At 43.3% G+C, this 24,737-nt stretch overlaps 1 protein-coding gene across 5 annotated transcripts in view; it reads right to left on the bottom strand.

Annotated features, from left to right (window-relative positions):
• LOC138569309 (acyl-coenzyme A synthetase ACSM3, mitochondrial-like) overlaps nt 1–24,737 on the bottom strand; it is a 770,966-nt gene that overhangs the window by 426,211 nt on the left and 320,018 nt on the right. For all 5 annotated transcript variants that reach the window (XM_069647172.1, XM_069647174.1, XM_069647173.1 and 2 more), the window contains one exon: nt 11,042–11,198. In XM_069647172.1, coding sequence (XP_069503273.1) covers nt 11,042–11,198 — 157 coding nt within the window. The remainder of the gene's footprint in view (nt 1–11,041; nt 11,199–24,737) is intronic.

The raw sequence follows: 24,737 nt of genomic DNA, 5'->3' as shown, positions 1-24,737 counted from the left end.
ACTAGCCACCTGACATGAGTGGGCCAATCAACTGAGGTGCCTATTTGTGATCTATAGGGAATACCACTCTGAGCACCCGACCAGAGGGTGGGAAAGGTTTTTGTGGGAGGGTCCAGGTGATGACGCCACCTGGTATCAAAACTGGGAAGCACGTCTTGGGGAACTGGAACTTCTGGAGAACTCTGATTGTCCTGTATGATCCCTGTTGGTTTTTGTAATAAACGACAGTTCTAACTTGCCCTTGGCTGAGTCCTCTGTTTATTCTGGGGAAAGGGTTGTTGGGCTCTTGAGAGCTGGACGTGTAAGCTCTTCGCCATCCCCAGACCTCTGGCATACCGGTTTTCTCTCCAACACCGGGGAAGAGAATTCCATGCAAGTGGAGCAAGAAGAGAGAAAGAGCAGAAGCGAGAAGGAGCACAGGGAGGGCAGGGAGCGACAAGACAAATCGAGGACGCGGAGCAGAGATTACACAAATGCTTGTAGAGTTGGATAGAGGAGGATACATACAGTGGTGCCTTACCATGCATTGATTTGTGAACCAGAAGAAGAAAATTAAATCTAGCCCCGTTTGCATCCAGCTTTGTGACAGTACAAGGAAGTAGGTGTGAAGTGAGGGAGTGTAAAGAGAGTCCTGGTAGCGAAGTTAATGATCTTGTCGGGAGTAGAGAAAGCATAGTTGTGGAGCCCAAAGAGGATGCTGGCACAGTAGTCCAGTTTTGAGAAGACAACAGTGGTTAAGAGATGCTAGGCAACGTTGAAAGGAAGGAAGTGACTTATTTTCCTAATATTTAGGAGGTTGAGGCTAGCTGCTGTTCTGTTATACTTGGAGGAGACTGCTAACAAGGTAGTCCTGCTGATGTTAATGTCTTAGGGAGCATAAACTATCTGTCTTTCTGAATGTGACAAGCTTCTACTCCTACACACTAATGGATCAATGTGACAACATGTGATGAAATGACTTCTGCTCTGCAAGATTACAAGGATAAAGAGTTGCTCATCCACCTGCTCAGTCCAACAGTGATCCCAATCATAAAGGAGTGGCAGGCACAGTCAAAAGATAAACCTCCTTCACCTTTTGTGGTAATGTGGGCTGAGGGGCAGCTATCACAACTAAAACAGCATCAGCACAGACTCTGAAATAAAATAATTTCCAATCAAGTCTATGCATATATATTTTTAGGAAAACACATTTTACAAAAGAGTTAAAGTCAAACCAACAACAACTTAAAGTCTACCAACATCAGAAATAATAACAGTAAGGTAGCAATATAATAAACGTTAACAATAAATTAAAAAATATATTGTATTAAAATCAAATATCATTGCAACCTTAACTCACCTTGTTTTTGTTTTGCTATAACATGTTTTATAGTGGAAGTGGTGTAATGTGTTGCGTGAATTTTAGCTTGTGTTTACCAAAAGTGTTAAAGTGTTTTAATTTATGTATGTTTTAATGTGTATTACATTTGCGCTGCTTTTGTTAGTATTTACATTCTGTACTATTTACTACATTTAATTTAGCACACATATTACATGTTTGCATTTTCTATGCATAATATAATGACTTGTAATTTAAATGTTACTAACTTTGTAGATTATAAACACTGTGTATATGGTGATGTTATTTGTTGAAGCAAATGTTGTTAGGTTTTTGCTGTATATGATATTTTAATCGTTTTTGTTGTTCAGTGCATGATTTATTTTTATGTTATGCATTTGCACTGATTACATTTAGTTTGTTACGTTATATAATTTTATATGTAAAGTATGATATTGAAATGTTTGTTTATTTTATTATTGTAAGCTGATGAGTCATTTACCTTTATTATTTAAAACATGTTCTGTGCATTTTATTTTTTGTTATTGCACTTTTTGTGTGGAATTATGCTTGTGTATATTATAATTTAAACTTGTTATATAGTAATTTATTATTACAATTTTTTTATATTTTAACATTTATTATAGGCGTACATATACATAACTATTTAATAGTTTCACATTTTATACAATTGTTTTTGATAATATTGTATGGTTTTATGTTTTGGGCGAGTTAAGGTTACCATGATATTTGATTTTAATATAATATATTTATTGATAAAGTGTATCATGTTCTTACCTTAATGCTATTATTTATGATGTTTGTAGACTAAGTTTTTGTTGGTGACCTTAACTCGTTTGTAAAAAAAAAAGAAAATAATTTCAAATCATTTCTACTTTTTGTACAGTTATGTGCTCGTTTATAATTTGTAGTGGTATGGAGTGTGTGTTTATACTTTGAGACACATGGTTGCATTTGTAGTGGTATACCACGAGTTTCGTTAGATTAATAATAACGTTGCTATTCCCACTATTTCTACACTTTACTCTTTGTTATAATAACCATAACTTTTGACTAAAAAAAGTTTGTATTAGCTATAATTTTTATGGGAAATATGGTGTATTACATGTGAGTGTATGTAGGATGAGTGTTTGATGTATGACTGTACTAGCATATGGCATATGAGTCATATGTTTTACATTTACTACATTTATGCAATAGCTTTCCTGTGTATAGTAATGCACATATACAAAACGTACTTCTTCTACATGTACCTGGTACATTTTGTATAGAAGGTGTACCTTGAGTCCAAGCATTTGTTTTAATAGCATAACAGCATGTGGGGTAAGTGTGTTGTAAGTATGTGTTTTAGGAGCCTGTGTTATAGGTGCACGTGTTGTAGGAGTGCATGTCATAGGACCGTGTGTCATAGGAGCATGTTTTGTAGTAATGCCTGTCGTTGGAGCACATCTCATAGGTTCCCGTGTCATAGGAGCACATGTTTAGGTGCTCGTGATGTAGGAGCATGTGTCATTGGACAGTGTTTCATATGAGTGTGTGCTGTAGGAATGTGTGTCATAGGAGTGCCTGTTGTAGGAGTGTGTCATAAGAGTGTGTGTTGCAGGAGCACATTTCATAGGAGCATGTGTCGTAAGAGGGTTTGTTGCAGGAGCACATGTTGTAGGAGCATGTGTCGTAGGTGCAAGTGTCACAGGTGTGCATTCCACAGGAGCATGTGTTGCAGCAGCATGTGCCCTACGAGCGCGTGTTATAGGAGTGCATGTTGAAGGTGTGTGTGTTGTAGTTCTATGCCTCCTATAGGTTTGAAAGCTCTCATTAATTAAAGTTCATTTTAACTTTGATGTGCATTTTCAATACGTATAAGAGTGACTTTTGACTCTTACAGTTCAGACTTTTATGCAACGTACATCTCTTGAAAGTCAGCACTGATTTTCATGTGAGATTTCAGGAGATTTAAATTACATAATATACAAACTGTAAAACTCAAACGCATCTTTGTACATTTAGGGCACATTAATTGCATCTGAAAACTGACATCAAAATCAGCCTTGACTTTTTAGTGGGAGTTTTCAGAAGATGTAATGGCATAATGAATCAACTGTGTAAATCATATGCATCGTAGGAGCTAGTGTCATACGTGTACATCTCATAGGAGCATGTGTTGTAGACTTTGTCATAGGACCATGTGCCATAGTAGCACATGCCATAGTAGCACCTGCCATAGGTACACATGCCATAGAAGAATGTGCCATAGGAGCATTTGTCGGGGGAGTGTGTGACGTAGGAGCATGCATAGTAACAATGTGTGTCTTAGGAGTGTGTCACAACAATGTGTGCTGTAAAGGTGTGTGAGTCGTAGGTGCGCATGTCGTGGATGCACATGTCCTAGGAGTATGTGCCATAGGAGCGTGTGTTATAAGATCATATGTCATAGGACCATTTGTTGTAGCAGTGTGTGCTGTAGGTGCATGTGTCATAGATGCATGTGCCATAGGTGCACATTTCATAGATGCATGTGTCATAGGATGGCATGTCGTAGGTGCACGTCTTATGAGCTTGTGCTATAACAGTGTGTATTATAACAGTGTTTGCCATAGGAGCATGTGTATGTGTGCATGCCATAGGTGCTTGTGCCCTAGGAGCCTGTGTCACAAGAGCATTTGTCACAGGAGCGGGTGTTGTAGAAATGGATGTTGTAGAAGCGGGTGTCGTAGGAGTGTGCCATAAGAGGGTGTATTGTAGGAGCACATTATGTAGAAGCACATGTCGTAGGCGCATGTGTCGGAGCATGTGTTGTAGGAGTTCATGTCATAGGAGCTTGTGTCGTTTGAGCATGTGTTGTAAGAGTTTGTGTCTTAGAAGCGTGTGTTATAGGAGTGTGTGTCATAGGAGCATGTGTCATAGGAGCGCATGTCATAATAGCGTGTGTCATAGTTGTATGCCTCCTATTATGAAATCTCACATTAAAGTCAAATCTAACATTGATGCAAGTTTTCAATACATACCAGCGGGGTATAGTACTTTTACAGTTCGTACTTGTATGCAATGTACAGCTCCTGAAAACTGTCATCAAAGTCAGCCCTGACTTTAGAGTAGTTTCTAGGAGATTTAAATTGTGAAATATACGAACTGTAAAACTCATACGCCTCATTATATAGTTTGGGCACATTAATTACATCTGAAAACTAACATCAACATCAGCCTTGACTTTAAGTGAGTTTTCAGGAGATTTAACAGGATAATGTACGAACTGTGAAACTCATATGCCTATTCGTACAGTGTGTATTACCACGATGCTTTGAGTTGGGAAGTGGTGTATGCAGAAAGTGCCGCTAGGTGGACTTTAATGGAATTGAACACTAGACCTGAATCCAATAAATGGGTCAGGTATAGAACAATATGTTTGGGAGAGCAGCCAATCGGGTTGATGCTCTTTCCTCTGCACCAGATGACAAATCTCTTCCACTTGCTATAATAGCAGTGGCGAGTGTTAGGTTTTCTGGCTTCCCTGAGGATGTCCATGCATCTCTGCGGGAGCTGTAGATGTCGAAATTCCATGATCTCAGGAGCCAGGCTGCTAAGTTCATGTTCTGGGGGCATGGATGCAGAGTACTGCCCTTGTCTTGTGACAGCATGTTGTACGGGCAGGGGAGTTTCACTGGGGGAGATAGAGACATCTCCATCAAGTGAGCGAACCATGGCTGTCGGGCCCACATTGGGGCCACCAGTATCATGGTCACTTGTTCCTGGTGCATCTTGTGCACCACCTTGTTGAGAAGGGGAGTCGGGGGAAAAGCGTAAACAATTTCCCTGACCATTGAATCGACAGACCGTTCCCCTTGGATTGGTTCTGGGGGTACCTGGAGGCGTAACTTTGGCATTGTGAGTTCTCCAGGGTTGCGAACAGGTCTATTTCTGGGAATCCCCATTGCGTGAAGACGTCGAAGACGATGTCTTTGTGCAGTCGCCATTCGTACTCTTCGGGCAGGGGGAAATCTCTGCTGAGTTTGTCTGCCAGCAGATTGAGTTCCCCTGGTACATGTTGTGACAGTAGGAACATGTTTTGTTTGAGAGCCCACTTCCATATATTTTGGGCCAGTTTGGACAGTCCTGGAGAGTGGGTGCCCCCCTGCTTGTTGATGTAGTACATGGCTGTGGTGCTGTCTGTAAAGACCATCACTGTTTTGCCTTGTAGGTGTTCCTGGAAGGCTTTTAGCGCCTTGAACACAGCTAGTAGCTCCAGTAGATTTATGTGTTTGGATGCTACGTTCGGAGTCCACACTCCGTGAGCAGTCTGATGGGATAGGTGAGCCCCCCATCCTGTGAGGGATGCGTCTGTGGTTAGAGTGGCTTCCGCCGCGGGTGTGGCAAAGGGTTTCCCTCTGACCAGGTTTTCCTTTGTCCACCACCGTAGCGAGAGAACCAAGGCCTGCGAGACCACCACTAGATCGTCCCATAGTCCGCTGGCCTGACACCACTGGCTGTTGAGCCACTCTTGCATTGGGCGCATGCGCAGGCGCGCGTGAGGTACCAAATAAATACACGACGCCATCATTCCTAGCAAGCGCATTGCTTTGCGTACCGTCACCTCTCGACCGGCCACATATTGAGGGATCTGAAACAGCATGTTTTGGACCCTCTCGTTGGAGGGGAAGACGAGGCCGTCCTTTGTTTGAATTAGAGCCCCTTGTCTTTCGGCGTACGCTTCTGGGCGTCGGCTACAACGATCCTCGCCAAGCTCTCTGCGACTAGTTTGTCAGAGGAGGGCTGTGGTTTCGACGTTACGGGTGTCGATCGTTCTCTGGCGGCGTGCGCTCTCTGCTGGTGCGCGCCGGCCGATGGTTTGGGGGCGACGCCCTTATTTGCCGAAAGCCCAGTCGCTGGTCGCGGCTGCGGTTGCGAGAGGGGCTTCGAACCTGAACGGTCCGAGGAGGCCGCCGGTGGAACCTGCGTCTCCTTGGGCACTGATGCTTTCTTCGTCTTCGACGAAGAAGAGCCGTGGGTTGTGTGCTTATGGGTGGTATCGTGTGCGTCAGTGTCGCCGGGGTGTTCATCCCCATAAGCAGGGCGTGAGCCGAGCCCGTCGGGGCCGGGGACAGACGACGAAGAGCGCGAGCGCTCTTTAGGGGGGTCTACGACTTCCGTAGCGGAGGTCGTGTTATCACGTTCCTCGTCACTGTCGGTGGAAGCAGCGGCGGGTGAGGAATCGGCCTTCGACATAGCGTAGGCCGCCCACCTCTTGACCCTACGGTCTTTTAGAGTCTTTGGCTTAAGAAGCAGACAAGCCGTGCAACCCTCCTCCTTGTGATCGAGGGGCAAGCAGCGGTTACACCGTGAATGCTTGTCCTTCCAAGTGAACTTGCCCTTGCAACGCGTGCAAAACCTAAAGGGTGTCCTCTCCATAGCTGAGGCAGTAAATCGTGATAACGACCCCAAGGGAAAGGAAGGGGAAAGGGAAAGGCATTCTCAGAAAGGAAACAAGAGATGTCCCACGACCCCACTCTCCCTACTGTATTTGGCCTGTGAGGCCAGGCCACGTGTTCGGCAACGCCGAAGGATCTCCTCCGCTCGTCCCCTCCGTCGAAGATCTTGCTCGGCGGAGAAACAGCTTCACAACTGCGTCGAGGGAGGGATCTATGTATTATATATTAATAAGAAAACGACCAAAGGTCGAGGAGATGAAATCTGCAATGTCTCTCGAGGAGCTCCGCGTAAAGGCGACCAGTAGCTGGGCGGAAAAAAACAATCTGAGGGACCTCGACGCGTGAGGGATTGTGGGTACAACGCACGTCACTATAGGGATAGTGTTTCAGACACGCCTTGTCGACGTCCCCTTTTCGACTACGAAAAACAAAATGCAATACTCCGCAGTGACCACTGGATGTCGGACCTATGCACAGCATGTGATTCTAAGCAGATTAACAAACATCAGAAATGATGTTATAGTCTTATTTTTTCAGACCGGTCTTCACTCCACATATAACAAAAAAGAGTGCTGAAGGTACTACTATTTTCTCTATCTCATTGAGTTGCTGTGTTCTATCTGGATTTGATGGAATATCTTTTGGTACTCTCTTTTTAGATGGGACTTGTATGCCTGGACATAAGGTATGTTTAGTAACTGTGAATTCTGTATATTCCAATAATATGATGTCCTAGAGGGTTTTGTTTCACAGTACTTTTATGGGTGTTTTTTATTTATTTTTTTCAAAGCGTTGCCCTGATGAGCTTGTAGTGCCAAATGCATTGCTGATATTTAGTCTGTTTCCTCATACATCACTCTTGGTATCTAGTCAATTCATCTAAACCCATTCCATTGAAATTTTTCAATCTAAAAAATGTCCACCTAATGCATGTTTTTGGGGGGTAAAGGGTTCATTTTTGTTCAGGTGTTTTTTAAAGGGTAAGAAACAGGGGTTTGTGGGGGGACCCCCCCAAAATAAGAAGGAAAAAAAATGAAAAAGAAAATGCATTAGATGGAAATTCTTTAGATGGAAACATTTCGATGGAATCGCATTAGATGAAATGGTTTTAGATGAAATGACCATAAACCATCACTCTTTGGTGATCACATTAAAGCATCTGACCACAAGCTTGAGGAATATGTTGATGTAATATTGTTAAGAACTTTGTGCACAAAAATGTAGTCTTAGACTATTTTGTTAGCATGCAACCACTTAGAAAGGGTTCCTTGGTTTCTTTGTTTTACTGAGTTAACAGAATACTTACAATGTATGTATGTAAATCTCACTATATACCATGAAAAAGGGTGGTGCCCTCTTTCTCTATTACATGAGCTATTATCAGTCAACGTAACAAAACCAGGTATGGCTTATTCTTAGAATTTCCTCCGAACCAGTGTGATAGGGCCACAGTTATGATGTTTTGCATTAGAGGTGCAGAAGTTGAATGCAGCCGCTGTTTTCAGGGACAGGGTGGACAGGCAGCTGTCAGGGCACACGTGACCTTTGATTGCACGTTGCGCCACGAAGAGATGATGCTGCAGATGTAAGAAGACTGATGCAGCACATGTGTGCACTAGGCTTTTGGCATGAAGCTTTTTGAAATGGCGGGGATATCTTATGAGCAGACCACCCTTTCAGAAATGGATAACCCGCATAATTTTATTTATTACAAATCAAAAAAGCCCAGGCTACCTCACCATCAGATAATCGTTCACGCAATGCTGCGTGCGTCATTCCCATATTTGGGTTGTTTTTTACTGGGGTTTCCTCCGTTCACATTTCTTTTGCCCACCATCTATACCCCATCCCATTAATCCTGTTTAGGTTGTTAATGTAGAATGCTGCAGCAGGCGTTTTAACCTGCCTTCATTCTTACCCAGGAACAACGGTTTGGCTCGGATTTGCCAAGTCCGGCACAGGTACCAGAAGAAGATACCCTCCCCCGTTGGATGTTTCTCTTGAAGGTCCAACAGTGCTTCCTCAGGGCACATGGGGACTTTCAAGGGTTCCAAACTGCCCCAGGCTTCTAGATACAATGTAACAGGGAATGCAGAAAGGAAGGACAGCAAGCAGGTTGCCATGCTGCCTTGCAGAGCAAAGGTGGTCAGGAGTGGAGCTCCTGGTACTCCCTGTGCTGAGAGCCAGTTTTCCTAAAAGGATGGAGCTGCACGCAACACATGACGATGGAGATTTATGAGCAAACACCTAGGCGTTCTAGGCACTTTATCAAGGTGTTCTTCCCTCAGTGTGGTAGAAGAAGGATGTAGTTCCAAGAAAGGTGGGTGCCATGTGGAGCCAGCAAAGCGTGCCTCAATTTAGCCTTTCATATATATCACTAGCTATACACCAAGTATCATAAGGGGATTTGGTGCTGTCACTCTCTCTCTCTTTGTGCTCGTGTTTCCTCTCCTCACTCTGTCTCTTTCTATGTGGGGGAGAGTCTCGTCCGGTGCGAGTTTGCTAGAGAACCCCAGATGTTTCAGACAGCTGCACAACCAAAAAAACAAGCCAGATATTTTGAGCGGGACAGAGTTGGGTTTATTTGCAAAAGCAGCTAATAAAAAAGGACATTATTTAATAATACCAATGCTGTAAACTGGCTTTTTATTGTTTGTACATGTTTATTTCTAATGATCACTTCCAGTATAAATTGCACTAGTAATAGGAACGTTACACTATTCTTACTGAGCAAAGCACAGCATCAAAATCTACTATAACCAGGCATATTATTGTCTAATAGAAGGCTATCATTCCAAACTGGACAGTAGGTTACACTCCTACTGTACACTTTTCAAAATGCCTCTATGAGAAAGGGGGATGGGGACAAATAGATCCAGTCAGGGTTCTAGAATGCTGTGCATAAAATCAAAGAGCATTATGGGAACAGAAGAACGGCCACAGATCTTTCAGGGTCTTTTTCTAAACCCCTGGATAGTAAAAGCAAAATGTTAAACCGAGACGGATGCTCTATAAGTCTTGCATTTTTGCTACAGGGGACTTTGTTGCTATTGGGAGGCAGAGCAAAGGCAATGAACAGGATATACATTTCGGTTGTGCATGCCTGCTCCACCTTTAAATAGCACCATGGTTTTCCACCAGCATGCATCTTCATGCTAGCAAAAAAACCCATGGATTCCTATGGAATCTGCCTGACTTAACCACCTGTTAAAAGCAGGCGGATTCCGTAGGAATCCATTGTAAATCCTGCCGAAGTGTAAAGGTTATTTCATCTGTGTTTTACTTTTTGCGTTTTCATTCCGTTTTGAAAAAAAAACAAAATTACCCATTTATGTTTGAGAAATATGTTAGTGATTCAAGCATATTTATTTATTGTTCTTGTATAGCGCCCAAAACCCATTTTCTGAACACTCACTCTAACATTGGAATGTTTTTAACATTGAAGCAAATGTAGCAATTCGTTCAGCTTCAGTATTTGGATGCAAGGATAAAATGGCTGTGACATCAGCTACTCAATTAGGGTCCAGAGGCCATCTGGAGATAATCTCTCCTTTCCCTGTGCAGAAGTATCTCTTATTTGTTACTATCATGCGTTTTGCAAAGTGCAATTTGCAGGGTATGGAGTGGGAACAAAATGTGGCCCTGGAAATGTTTTTCAAAGCGGCAGCAGATTACACCAGGCGAGAAAGCCAAACCCCACAAAGCAGAGGCTGGGGTTCCTTGTCCAAGAACGTTTTTGAAAATGGGTCCAGAAAGGAAATGTTAAAGCACATGTGTCCATATATAGATTTTAGAAATGTGTTAAACATAACAAAACTGCGAACAGAGGATAGCACAGGTGCAACACGCTGGTCTTGGAAGCAAGACCATGCAGAGCAACAGAGGTTCGAATCATGTATCAGCGCTTAGAAACCGAACTCAGGTACGGTATTAGATGCATTATAAAAAATACACTAAATAAATAAAACATTATTTAAATCATTAGTGCAAATTGGGGAATAACATACAGGAAGAATCACAACAAAGTCTTTGCTTTCATTGCATGTGGGGAATGAGGATACATGAAGGAGACAGGTTTGTGACTGGAAGAGGAGGGTAAGAGAAGCAGAGGAGACCATAGGGTAGAGGCCCACCGGGACATCTCCAAAGTTTCCTGTATGCATGTTCACCGCCGACAATATGCCAAATGCACCATACTATTACACTATAATATCTGTCAGTCTATACAGAGCATTCTTAAGAGTTCTGTGTTTAAGTTTTGATGGTTTGCTATACTTACATCTAGGATTGATTCTGTGTCAAAACGTGGCATCCTATGGACAAAGACGCAGGAGCCTTGAATCCATGTTGCATAAATACCAGTCCAGGCAGACTTCGCCCAACCTGTGTCTGACATATTCCACATGATGTCCGATGGGGTCAAATCCAGCCAGTATCTATCACAATAAAGAGAAGTAATGCCAAGTCAATGAAAGCTCTCAACAACATCCTCTGAGAAACATTAAAACCTTAATGACATGGTTACTCGCTATGTGGCCCCACAGATGTTTTGGACTACAACTCCCATGATCTTTCGCCACTGACTCTGCTGGTTGGGGATAATGAGCAACCATGGTTACGAATTTGTAGATTGTTGAGCCAGATTAAAAGCGCACAGTACATTAGAGAATCTAAGTAAAAACATACGCTAGGTTGAGTAGACCCGGAGATTTGCTTTCCTGCTTTGGTTGCATGCGTTTGCGTGGCACAAATCATCTTTCAGATTTTGTGGTTGTGTCAAATGTTCACTGTTCAGTACTTGTACCCCAGCACTGACACTCCACTGACCCCCCTCCAGCAGCAGCACGGCTTCTGGCAATTATGCAACACATTTTCATGCGAGGGCAAAATGCACTCCCCCAGATAATTTGTCTAGCAAATAGAATAGAGTGGTCTCTGGATGGCTTCAGCCATCACAAATCACATAGATATTTAAACACAAAGGAGGTCATTTTCCTTCAAAACGTAAATTAAACAAAGGGGACCTGTTGCATTTGCACTTGTACATTCCATGCCATTGTATTTCTTTGAACTGTCCAGTGCAAAAAGCAGGTCGAAAAAGCAGGCAAAAACACCTTTACACCTTAATTTTGCAGTTTGCATTGCAAACTGTGTAAATGCCGCCTGCCATTTACGCCTGGCATGCAGCATTTCATAGGAATCCACAGAATTTGAAAATGCCATGAGGGCATTCATTCTTGGACATTTGTTTGGCGGAAAGGATGGGGCGGCAGAAATGGTAATTCTATTCCATGCCCCCTCTCCACCATACAAAAGAAAGAAAAGGTGGAGCAGAGTAAAAATCGTGTGTGTTTGTTTATTTCACTTATATAGCACACCTAACCCAAAAGGTACCCTGGGCGCTTTGCAAGGTTATTTGGCATTTTACACAGAGAACAAAGTATTTACAGTGGGGGCAAACACAAGGGCTTGATTTAACAATACAATTGACAGAGTATTGACACACAGACATACAGGGTGATATACATTTTACAGCCGTCAAAGAAGTTGGTGCATAGTGCTAGGTGGTAACGTTTCTTAGCAATCCAGTGAGAAGAGCCACGTTTTAGTTACTTTTCTGAAAGTGTAGTGTGTAGGAGTGGATCTTAAGGCTGCGGGCATAGAGTTCCAAAGTTGCGCAGCAAGGACTGGGGAGCTGCTTCCCCCTGCTTTCATTAGTTTAAAGTTAGGAACATTAAGACAGTTGCGTGAAGGGACCTGATGGGACGTACAGAGGCATGCTTGGTAGATTTGCCCACCAGGTATTTGGTAGCCAAGTTGGACAGGCATTTAAAAGTCAGGTTGAGGGCTTTGAAATTAATTCTATCTTTGATGGCCAGCCGTTTGGCGGAGCGCCTGGCATTGGAGATATGTTGCATTCTAGGGAAGCTTACTGCTGTCCCGAGGGTGTTATTTTGTAGAGTTTGCAGTTTGCTAATGTTCTGTTTGCTAGACCCTACATACAGTGTACTACACTAGTCTAGTTTAGACAGAATAAGAGCTCTGGCTAGATTAATGCAACTGTCAGTGGATAAAAATGGTTTACATGCGTTAATAAGTTTACATGTGTAGCTAGTGGCCGAGGCTGTTGCATTAACTTGTTTGTTCAGATTCAGTGCCGAATCTAGGTAGAAGCCTAAGGTTTTTACCTCTTTAGAGAGATTCATGTTTAATCTGTCAATGATGAATATCATCAATTGGTTGCTAAGTTTGTTAAGTTTAGTAGGGGAGCCAATGAGCAGGAGCTCCGTCTTGTCGTCATTGAGACAAATCCCATGTGTAGCCATCCAGGCTTTTATGACAAGGTAGATTTTGTTAATCTGTGCCACGTCTGTATTGTAATCACCTGTGATTGGAATGAGAATCTGGGTGTCATCTGCATAATTAGTGTAGGAGACACCCAGATTGACAAGGTCGTCAAACAAGGGCTTAGTAAAAATGTTATACATGGTGGGTGAGACACAGGAGCCCTGCGGTCCTCCACAAGTTACGGGAACTGGGTCTGCTGAGTCAGTAGAGGAGAAGACGCTCATAGATCAGTTGTCTAAGAAGGATTGGATTCAGGCAGTGGCCTCCTTGGAAAAATGGGCGGCAGACGTCAGATGATTGCAGAGGACCTGGTGAACTACTAAATCAAAAGCCACATACAGGTCTAAGAGGAGGAGGATGATGGCTAGTTCCCCCATGTCCTTCAGCGCATCCATTTGTTTTTTTAAATCAATGAGTGCCGTTTCAGTTCCATGTCTTGGCCTGAATCCTGATTGCCGGAGACCTAGCAGGTTATTAGTTTCCAGATAAGACTGAATCTGGAGGTAAGCTGCCTTGTCTAGTATTTTTAGTAAAAAGGGGACCGTAGTAATTGGCCTGTAATTAGTGGGGATGGTAGGATCTAAATTCGTTTTTTTTAAGAGAGGGAGAACCCAAGCCTCTTTAAAATTATTAGGGACTGTGCTTGTGTTGAAAGAGGAGTTGATTAGCCTGGCAATGAAAGGAGCTAGTTCCCTAGCTGCCTCTTTGATAGTGGTCGCTGGGCAAGAATCCCCTATGCCGCTGGACGGTTTAAGTGAGGAGATGATATTTTCCACTTCTGGTATAGTGACAGGGGAAAAGTGGAATTCATCGATTTGCTGCTTGTGAGCGTGTGAAGATTCTGGACTCTTTAGGTCATTAGGTAAGAGGGTAACTTCTTTTGTTGCATTTTCTTCTTGTAGCATCGAGATTTTGTTGCATAAAGCATCTTGGATGTTAGTACACCAAGTTTTGTTTTTAATCCAGGTATCCATAGGGGTATCAGGAGATTCCAATTCTCTTGAGATGGTAAAGAGTTCCCTTGTGCTGGAATTGGCTTTGGTGATTCGATCATTGAAGGTGTCTCTTTTTGTTTGATAGATTCCTAATTTCTATCTCTTGGATATTCTAGTAAGTGTCTCCTTATTCTTGGTAGTAGGGTTATTTTTCCAAAGTGTTTCTGCCTGCCTTTTTTCATTTCGGGTGGCTTTGAGACTGGGAGTAAACCAGGAGTTAAGATGAGCTTGAGGTTTCTCTTTACGTAATTTGCTAGGGGCAATTTTGTCAATAGCCTGGTTGAGTGTATAGTTATAGAGCTCAACTAGTGCTACTGGGTCTGAGCTAAGATAAGATACTGGTCTGTCCAGTTTTGGCCTTGGTCTTAGATTTAGGTTTAGCATGTAAGGTCATTATTGAAGAAGTTGATGCAATCGGTAAATTACATTTAGAGGGGGTAGGTGAGGGCAAGTGTGTGAGCATGGATCCTAACCTTTGATTCCTAATGCTAGTAGGACAAGGGTTATTAGGCTTGGGTCTATTGGCAAACTGGTGAATCCATTGGAAAACAGTGGAGGTAAGAAATAAGTGGGTCTAATCTGATCTGAGTGGGGGTGTGGTTGGGTGCTAGTGGGAGTAGTTCTGATAATTGTGATAATTGTTATGTTATCTAGTGTGATTGGCAAAGGTAGAGTCTTGGAGTCAGTGGAGAGGTTTTTTTGTAGAAGCAAGTTGAGGGCACAAGTTGCAGTCGTTATGGTTAAAATCCAAAAGGCTTTCAGGTGCATGATTTAATAGTAATGAGACAGTTTTGTCACCTCTAATTATGCTAAATGTTTAGTACAGCAAAGTTCGGCTGGCATTTAGTGTTACATTCAATAAAGCAATAGTACAGGCATGGTACGACATATCATAACGATGGTATACAAAAGGCCGATTATAAGGTAGCCAACTATAGATCTAGGCTGGGAATTAATCAATATGGACAGCCGTAGTTCAATTTGGTTCGTGCTAGCGCAGTAAGGGTCAGAGATAACGTTGAGACTTAGTTCATGGAGCGGACGATGTTAACACAGTGGAGCTTATGATGCCGCTGTAGGCATTAAATCAGTGATTCCTAGACAGTAACGTACCTAGATGTCAACGATACAGTGCATGAATTCAGATTTCGTAGAAGGCATTCACTATACTGTCATTTTTAGACCGGCAGAAATAGCGAAATTACCTTGATATTGCACATGCAGGGTTAATAGACAGCCTCTGGCACGACAAGTGCTATAGGTGGTAGGCAATGGGAGCACTAGATAAGTTACTCGAATGAGTGATCTCTGGGTAGGTCTTAACCTAGGCCTATATTATCAGTCAAACATGGCACAGTCGTCCTTCACAGTAGTGTAGGTGTGAGACAGCTCACACAGCCCCTTGGATGATAGGGAAGACGTAGTGGGGTAGGAGGCAGAGAGACATGGCCCTGAGGCCCTTCTGACCCAGACAGGCACAGACAGGCCTGGGCTTTAAGAAGAGGGCCTTTCGGAAGGAGGCCGGCTCACGCCTTCAAGTGGAGCTTGGTGAAACAAATGCAATGCAGCAGCCAATCAGGCGAGCTGCTTCAGGACGCAGGTTGCTTAGCAACCAGTAAACAACAGTGCAGCAGCCATTTTCTTGAGCTGCATGCGGAAATTCATGGCAATGTGAAATTAAAGGCTGCATATTATGGAGCGTCGGGCAGCCGTCGGAATAAGGCTGTTTCTTCACACAAAAAAACAAGCAGCTTACAGCAAGCAGGTACCTCGGATGGGCTTGGGAGTGATAGTCAGCAGGGACAGTGATTTTCCACCGATCCTAAATGGCAGTAGGTCGTGCTTCTCCAGAAGCCAACGCAGATGCGATGAGGGATGGGCTCCCTCTTTTCTTTACAGATGTGTAAAATTCGATGGCATGCATTTTACGCATTATTTTAATTCTACTCCACATTGAACATGACATCCACTGTGCGCTTCCTGTGACCACACTGCGCATTGTGGAGCATGGAATACTGTGTTTCTGTAACGAGTAAAAGTAAGAAACTAGTTTTGCATTTTTGGCTAATAATTGCTGTGGCAGAGACGCCCAGTACTGTAACATTATCTTTAATAGTTGTGTGTTGTCTGGGTAGTATTGTGTGTTTGACTATGTCTATTTGATAGCAACGGATTGCTGCATAGCGCATAGCTGTTACGGCTAGAACTTCAGAGCACTGTACCCTTTCCTGAGGGTGCAGTTGTTATGGGTTCCTTTACAGGGGGCTGTGTGTGTTGCATGACCCATCACAAAAGTTGATGATACATGTCTTGCTTGTTTAGCAGGTTATGGTGTATGAAACTCTTTTAAGGTAAGATATGAATTGTGCATGTGTACTACACATTGATAATGCAGGATATCAATACTTATTTTAAAAACATATATATGTGAGCAGATTTTCCCATTTGTCTTTTCAATGTGATGCTTTTATAAATATATGCATTAATGTCCCACCTTCAAAAACCATCTATTACAAGGAAGTCTTTGAATTTGACTTGAACATGGATAACTGCTATCTTTAGGAATGCACACGTCTGTTGGTATTTCTTGCTCTATCCTTTGTAATTTTGTGCTTAACAGCTAGACAATATGCGTTCCTTTGAGGTGTACACATGCTTATACCATCACATTTGAAGATAATTGAAAATCTTATGCTACAACACCCAGCTGTTCAGAAATGTCTGAAAAGAAACCGGCTACAAACAAAAAGTTCTGAATTAGCCAGCGAGGACATGCAGTGTAACTATGTTGTTCACTGGATTCTTTATTTGTGTATTGGTATTTATTTGACGAACAGGGATTTCAATTTCGATCAGAACTGACTTACATTAATACATTTACAGATGGCAGAGGAATCGTGGGAAGGGTCCCTGCACAATAGCACAAAGTTGAGAATAATTGGTGAGCCAAAGCAGGAGGAGACACAGAGTCGGAGGGATAGTGGAGGTAACAAAATGGGGAGTAGACAGAGATCTAAAAGGAAAAGACCGGTGATAGCTTTGTAAACTCTGAGAAGGAACATGAACAGGGAGCAGTTTTGCATGGAAAGCCATCCAGCATGGTGTCGGTAGATAGACATGGGGAAGATTGTGGGTGAAACTGTAGGTCGGAAAAAGTGGGCTAGACCCCAGCGGGTGCAGGTAGCAAAGTAGAGGAAGAGAGGAGTAAAGAGGAATTCCAAGGAGGAGGCTTGAGCAGTAGTTGGGAGAACAAACTGAATATTCCCGGGGGAAGTACCCTTTAAGGAGAGAGACATATTGTGATTTTACCAAGCAATTATAGAAACATTTTGCTGAGAATCCTGGCACAACATTGTTTGACTCCTCCTGACACTATTAGCTTAGGTTATTCCCAGAGGGCATTTTCCACTTTTTAACCCCTAGGCCCTACATGCATTTATCACAATTATAATTATAATTGGTTATTTATAATGCGCTTTATACCCCAAGGTTTCTAAGCACGGACCTGAAGATCGAACCTGTGTTGCTCTGCGTTGTCAAGATGAGCGTGTTGCCCCTTAGCTATCCTCCCGAGGCAATCAACCCGTGTTTGAATATACACTCTTTGAACCTCCATTTCATGGGTCATGTAGGTTGTCGATCTGCCGCAGTAAATATTCTTGCATTCCTGGCTGTAAGGATCCATGGGTTGGTTGCAGCTTTTTATAATTTGAGGGAATGCAGCTCTTCTGTATCCTTTGGTGTGAGCCTACTGGGAACCCACATGCAAAACCCAGTGTAGGGTACTACATCCAGATGCTCCATCGGGATAGGGGGTGCGATGCATATATTGCCACATGTGGACGTGGCTGTGTGGACTCGGGGTTCCAAAGCTGCAGAGCCGGATCAAAATAGGGCTGTTTCTGGGACTGGTCTTCAAATGTGTGCCTGAATCCACTTCTGACTCTGAATGCCCTGGAAGAAGCCACCAAACCTTGAATATGGTGGTCCCTGCTGACTGGGTGGGTGCCAACATATTTGAATAGATGCAACCCACTGATTAGGGTCTGATTCCTCTTCCCCACAATAGCCCATTAATGTAGAGCCCTGAGGACAAGCTCCTTCCGCCTAGAAGTTGGATCTTCTCTCCGAGTTCACACATCTGCTGTACTATCGGAGGTTTACACTATCCCTGGTGTGGATATTCCTTTTCTCAATACTATCCTCAAGCATAACCCTATGGTTGGTATCTCCTGACCCCCTCATAAGTATTTGGTCTTAATTGCGTGAACACTGCTACTCTTACGCGAGGCAAAGAGGTGTCATTGGAACCTCCCCTATGCTCTATATCAGCTATATCCCTCTAGATCTCTGGTGAAAGCACCTGATTCTCACCTGGAATCTCCATTTGGGGCTTAACACTTACTATGTTTCTCCTCATTCATTTGGATCTTAGGCACAGACTAGTTATTTTAACTCGTGCATGTCTGTTTATCTACCAAAGAGTCTTGAACAACTTCTTATGGATTGTCTTGGCATGGCGGGGGCCTCGCCTTAGCTTGAATACTATGCCACCACACACACTCCTTCTTTTCATCAAAATGCCAGGTATGCCGGGTCACTTTGGGAACACCTTCTCTCACACCCTGGTGCATTGCTTTGCTGGGCCATGTTGGCAAGCTACTCTCTGGCTTTGGGCATGGTTTATCTACTTGTCTCTTATCATGAGCCCTCTCCGGAGTTCTGCAAGAGACACTGGTGCCCATTTGTGTTTTTGAAAACACTTCCCATAATATGAGTGGTGCATAAACTCTGCAGAATATTGCAAGACTTTGGCACCATTTCGGCAATTTTCACTTGGAGTCTTGGCCATTTCACGGGTCGTTGTGCACCAGTTGGCATGAAGCCAGGGGTTTGTTCTTTGCCTTAGCCTCTACTTTTCAGGTTAAGGCTCCCTCTGGGGGCTTGCATAAACCGCTTTTGTGTCTACTGTATGCCTGCAATCCTTTGATAACATCGAGCCTACTTGTGAACTGTCATTGCTGCTCTTCTGACATATTCTAGCATTTTGTTTGTTCTTTGCTTATTTTTTTTATACTTTTTCCAAATAGTCAATGGACCTGTCAGTTGATGCCCTTGCGGATGAGGCTCCTAAGAAGATCTCTGCTTCTGACAGGCTGGAGATGGCCATTGCTCACGGGTAGTATAGCTCCGTGGTAATGCGCTCGTCTTGGAAGCAAGACCATGCAGAGCAACCCAGGTCCGAATCCCTGGTCCGCGCTTAGAAACCTCTTTGGTATTAAGCATGTTATTAAAAAAACTATTATAATTAATTCATAAGGAAAAGGGCAGACAAATGGCACCCCGTAGACGTGTTGATATGTCTTTCCAATACCCTGAATTCCAAGCAGAGCAGATCAACTCCTCTGGCCCCTCGCACATGTTGTGAGTTAAGTGTAGACTTTGACAACCAGCAGCAATGGTAGACAGGCAGCTATGAAGAGGAAGCAGGCCTGGCCAGGATGTGGGTCTCCATCAAGGGGCATGTTCTGGCCATGTTGACCCCATCAACTGAGTCACAAAGCTTGAATGTCTGTGACAGGCCCCTGGAAGTTGGTATATCTTAGGAAGTTGCTCTGTAGACCTTGACTCTGGGGAAGCCCAATCTTTGACAGAAATTCAGAAATCCACCAGTAGGAAGTGACACAAAGTGCACAAGGATCAAGCAAAGGCCAGGAGTTGACAGTATTTCCCAAAACCTAGTCATCAGGATTGTGTTGGGGACAAATCAAAGAAATTCCCTCAGGGCCCAGAGTGCGCGTAAAAGTACCTCAAATGGGGTCAGCTGGATGTGCAATAAAGTATGTGTAAGGGTCTCTCTGGAAGGGTCAAAATGTCCAAAGCAAGTGTTCTTTCAGTTAAGGCCGGGGCCTGATGAATCTAAGAGGCTTTTAGAAACTAAAGCAAATGTTGAGGTAGGTGCTCTGTGTCCCCAAATCAAGCTAAGATAATTTGTCTAGCAAATAGAATAGAGTGGTCTCTGGATGGCTTCAGCCATCACAAATCACATAGATATTTAAACACAAAGGAGGTCATTTTCCTTCAAAACGTAAATTAAACAAAGGGGACCTGTTGCATTTGCACTTGTACATTCCATGCCATTGTATTTCTTTGAACTGTCCAGTGCAAAAAGCAGGTCGAAAAAGCAGGCAAAAACACCTTTACACCTTAATTTTGCAGTTTGCATTGCAAACTGTGTAAATGCCGCCTGCCATTTACGCCTGGCATGCAGCATTTCATAGGAATCCACAGAATTTGAAAATGCCATGAGGGCATTCATTCTTGGACATTTGTTTGGCGGAAAGGATGGGGCGGCAGAAATGGTAATTCTATTCCATGCCCCCTCTCCACCATACAAAAGAAAGAAAAGGTGGAGCAGAGTAAAAATCGTGTGTGTTTGTTTATTTCACTTATATAGCACACCTAACCCAAAAGGTACCCTGGGCGCTTTGCAAGGTTATTTGGCATTTTACACAGAGAACAAAGTATATACAGTGGGGGCAAACACAAGGGCTTGATTTAACAATACAATTGACAGAGTATTGACATACAGACATACAGGGTGATATACATTTTACAGCCGTCAAAGAAGTTGGTGCATAGTGCTAGGTGGTAACGTTTCTTAGCAATCCAGTGAGAAGAGCCACGTTTTAGTTTCTTTTCTGAAAGTGTAGTGTGTAGGAGTGGATCTTAAGGCTGCGGGCATAGAGTTCCAAAGTTGCGCCGCAAGGACTGGGGAGCTGCTTCCCCCTGCTTTCTTTAGTTTAAAGTTAGGAACATTAAGACAGTATGCGTGAAGGGACCTGATGGGACGTACAGAGGCATGCTTGGTAGATTTGCCCACCAGGTATTTGGTAGCCAAGTTGGACAGGCATTTAAAAGTCAGGTTGAGGGCTTTGAAATGAATTCTATCTTTGATGGCCAGCCGTTTGGCAGAGCGCCTGGCATTGGAGATATGTTGCATTCTAGGGAAGCTTACTGCTGTCCCGAGGGTGTTATTTTGTAGAGTTTGCAGTTTGCTAATGTTCTGTTTGCTAGACCCTACATACAGTGTATTACAGTAGTCTAGTTTAGACAGAATAAGAGCTCTGGCTAGATTAATGCAACTGTCAGTGGATAAAAATGGTTTACATGCGTTAATAAGTTTACATGTGTAGCTAGTGGCTGAGGCTGTTGCATTAACTTGTTTGTTCAGATTCAGTGCCGAATCTAGGTAGAAGCCTAAGGTTTTTACCTCTTTAGAGAGATTCATGTTTAATCTGTCAATGATGAATATCATCAATTGGTTGCTAAGTTTGTTAAGTTTAGTAGGGGAGCCAATGAGCAGGAGCTCCGTCTTGTCGTCATTGAGACAAATCCCATGTGTAGCCATCCAGGCTTTTATGACAAGGTAGATTTTGTTAATCTGTGCCACTTCTGTATTGTAATCACCTGTGATTGGAATGAGAATCTGGGTGTCATCTGCATAATTAGTGTAGGAGACACCCAGATTGACAAGGTCGTCAAACAAGGGCTTAGTAAAAATGTTATACATGGTGGGTGAGACACAGGAGCCCTGCGGTCCTCCACAAGTTACGGGAACTGGGTCTGCTGAGTCAGTAGAGGAGAAGACGCTCATAGATCAGTTGTCTAAGAAGGATTGGATTCAGGCAGTGGCCTCCTTGGAAAAATGGGCGGCAGACGTCAGATGATTGCAGAGGACCTGGTGAACTACTAAATCAAAAGCCACATACAGGTCTAAGAGGAGGAGGATGATGGCTAGTTCCCCCATGTCCTTCAGCGCATCCATTTGTTTTTTTAAATCAATGAGTGCCGTTTCAGTTCCATGTCGTGGCCTGAATCCTGATTGCCGGAGACCTAGCAGGTTATTAGTTTCCAGATAAGACTGAATCTGGAGGTAAGCTGCCTTGTCTAGTATTTTTAGTAAAAAGGGGACTGTAGTAATTGGCCTGTAATTAGTGGGGATGGTAGGATCTAAATTCGTTTTTTTAAGAGAGGGAGAACCCAAGCCTCTTTAAAATTATTAGGGACTGTGCTTGTGTTGAAAGAGGAGTTGATTAGCCTGGCAATGAAAGGAGCTAGTTCCCTTGCTGCCTCTTTGATAGTGGTCGCTGGGCAAGAATCCCCTATGCCGCTGGACGGTTTAAGTGAGGAGATGATATTTTCCACTTCTGGAATAGTGACAGGGGAAAAGTGGAATTCATCGATTTGCTGCTTGTGACCGTGTGAAGATTCTGGACTCTTTAGGTCATTAGGTAAGAGGGTAACTTTTTTTGTTGCATTTTCTTCTTGTAGCATCGAGATTTTGTTGCATAAAGCATCTTGGATGTTAGTACACCAAGTTTTGTTTTTAATCCAGGTATCCATAGGGGTATCAGGAGATTCCAATTCTCTTGAGATGGTAAAGAGTTCCCTTGTGCTGGAATTGGCTTTGGTGATTCGATCATTGAAGGTGTCTCTTTTTGTTTGATAGATTCCTAGTTTCTATCTCTTGGATATTCTAGTAAGTGTCCCCTTATTCTTGGTAGTAGGGTTATTTTTCCAAAGTGTTTCTGCCTGCCTTTTTTCATTTCGGGTGGCTTTGAGACTGGGAGTAAACCAGGAGTTAAGATGAGCTTGAGGTTTCTCTTTACGTAATTTGCTAGGGGCAATTTTGTCAATAGCCTGGTTGAGTGTATAGTTATAGAGCTCAACTAGTGCTACTGGGTCTGAGCTAAGATAAGATGATGGTCTGTCCAGTTTTGGCCTTGGTCTTAGATTTAGGTTTAGCATGTAAGGTCATTATTGAAGAAGTTGATGCAATCGGTAAATTACATTTAGAGAGGGTAGGTGAGGGCAAGTGTGTGAGCATGGATCCTAACCTTTGATTCCTAATGCTAGTAGGGCAAGGGTGATTAGGCTTGGGTCTATTGGCAAACTGGTGAATCCATTGGAGAACAGTGGAGGTAAGAAATAAGTGGGTCTAATCTGATCTGAGTGGGGGTGTGGTTGGGTGCTAGTGGGAGTAGTTCTGATAATTGTGATAATTGTTATGTTATCTAGTGTGATTGGCAAAGGTAGAGTCTTGGGAGTCAGTGGAGAGGTTTTTTTGTATAAGCAAGTTGAGGGCACAAGTTGCAGTCGTTATGGTTAAAATCCAAAAGGCTTTCAGGTGCATGATTTAATAGTAATGAGACAGTTTTGTCACCTCTAATTATGCTAAATGTTTAGTACAGCAAGGTTCGGCTGGCATTTAGTGTTACATTCAATAAAGCAATAGTACAGGCATGGTACGACATATCATAACGATGGTATACAAAAGGCCGATTATAAGGTAGCCAACTATAGATCTAGGCCGGGAATTAATCAATATGGACAGCCGTAGTTCAATTTGGTTCGTGCTAGCGCAGTAAGGGTCAGAGATAACGTTGAGACTTAGTTCATGGAGCGGACGATGTTAACACAGTGGAGCTTATGATGCCGCTGTAGGCATTAAATCAGTGATTCCTAGACAGTAATGTACCTAGATGTCAACGATACAGTGCATCAATTCAGATTTCGTAGAAGGCATTCACTATACTGTCATTTTTAGACCGGCAGAAATAGCGAAATTACCTTGATATTGCACATGCAGGGTTAATAGACAGCCTCTGGCACGACAAGTGCTATAGGTGGTAGGCAATGGGAGCACTAGATAAGTTACTCGAATGAGTGATCTCTGGGTAGGTCTTAACCTAGGCCTATATTATCAGTCAAACATGGCACAGTCGTCCTTCACAGTAGTGTAGGTGTGAGACAGCTCACACAGCCCCTTGGATGATAGGGAAGACGTAGTGGGGTAGGAGGCAGAGAGACATGGCCCTCAGGCCCTTCTGACCCGGACAGGCACAGACAGGCCTGGGCTTTAAGAAGAGGGCCTTTCGGAAGGAGGCCGGCTCACGCCTTCAAGTGGAGCTTGGTGAAACAAATGCAATGCAGCAGCCAATCAGGCGAGCTGCTTCAGGACGCAGGTTGCTTAGCAACCAGTAAACAACAGTGCAGCAGCCATTTTCTTGAGCTGCATGCGGAAATTCATGGCAATGTGAAATTAAAGGCTGCATATTATGGAGCGTCGGGCAGCCGTCGGAATAAGGCTGTTTCTTCACACAAAAAAACAAGCAGCTTACAGCAAGCAGGTACCTCGGATGGGCTTGGGAGTGATAGTCAGCAGGGACAGTGATTTTCCACCGATCCTAAATGGCAGTAGGTCGTGCTTCTCCAGAAGCCAACGGAGATGCGATGAGGGATGGGCTCCCTCTTTTCTTTACAGATGTGTAAAATTCGATGGCATGCATTTTACGCATTATTTTAATTCTACTCCACATTGAACATGACATCCACTGTGCGCTTCCTGTGACCACACTGCGCATTGTGGAGCATGGAATACTGTGTTTCTGTAACGAGTAAAAGTAAGAAACTAGTTTTGCATTTTTGGCTAATAATTGCTGTGGCAGAGACGCCCAGTACTGTAACATTATCTTTAATAGTTGTGTGTTGTCTGGGTAGTATTGTGTGTTTGACTATGTCTATTTGATAGCAACGGATTGCTGCATAGCGCATAGCTGTTACGGCTAG

This window comes from Ambystoma mexicanum, chromosome 2q, assembly GCF_040938575.1.
Source record: "Ambystoma mexicanum isolate Mex_15411 chromosome 2q, UKY_AmexF1_1, whole genome shotgun sequence".
NCBI lineage: Eukaryota > Metazoa > Chordata > Amphibia > Caudata > Ambystomatidae > Ambystoma > Ambystoma mexicanum.
This window is presented reverse-complemented; position numbering and strand designations above follow the sequence as displayed.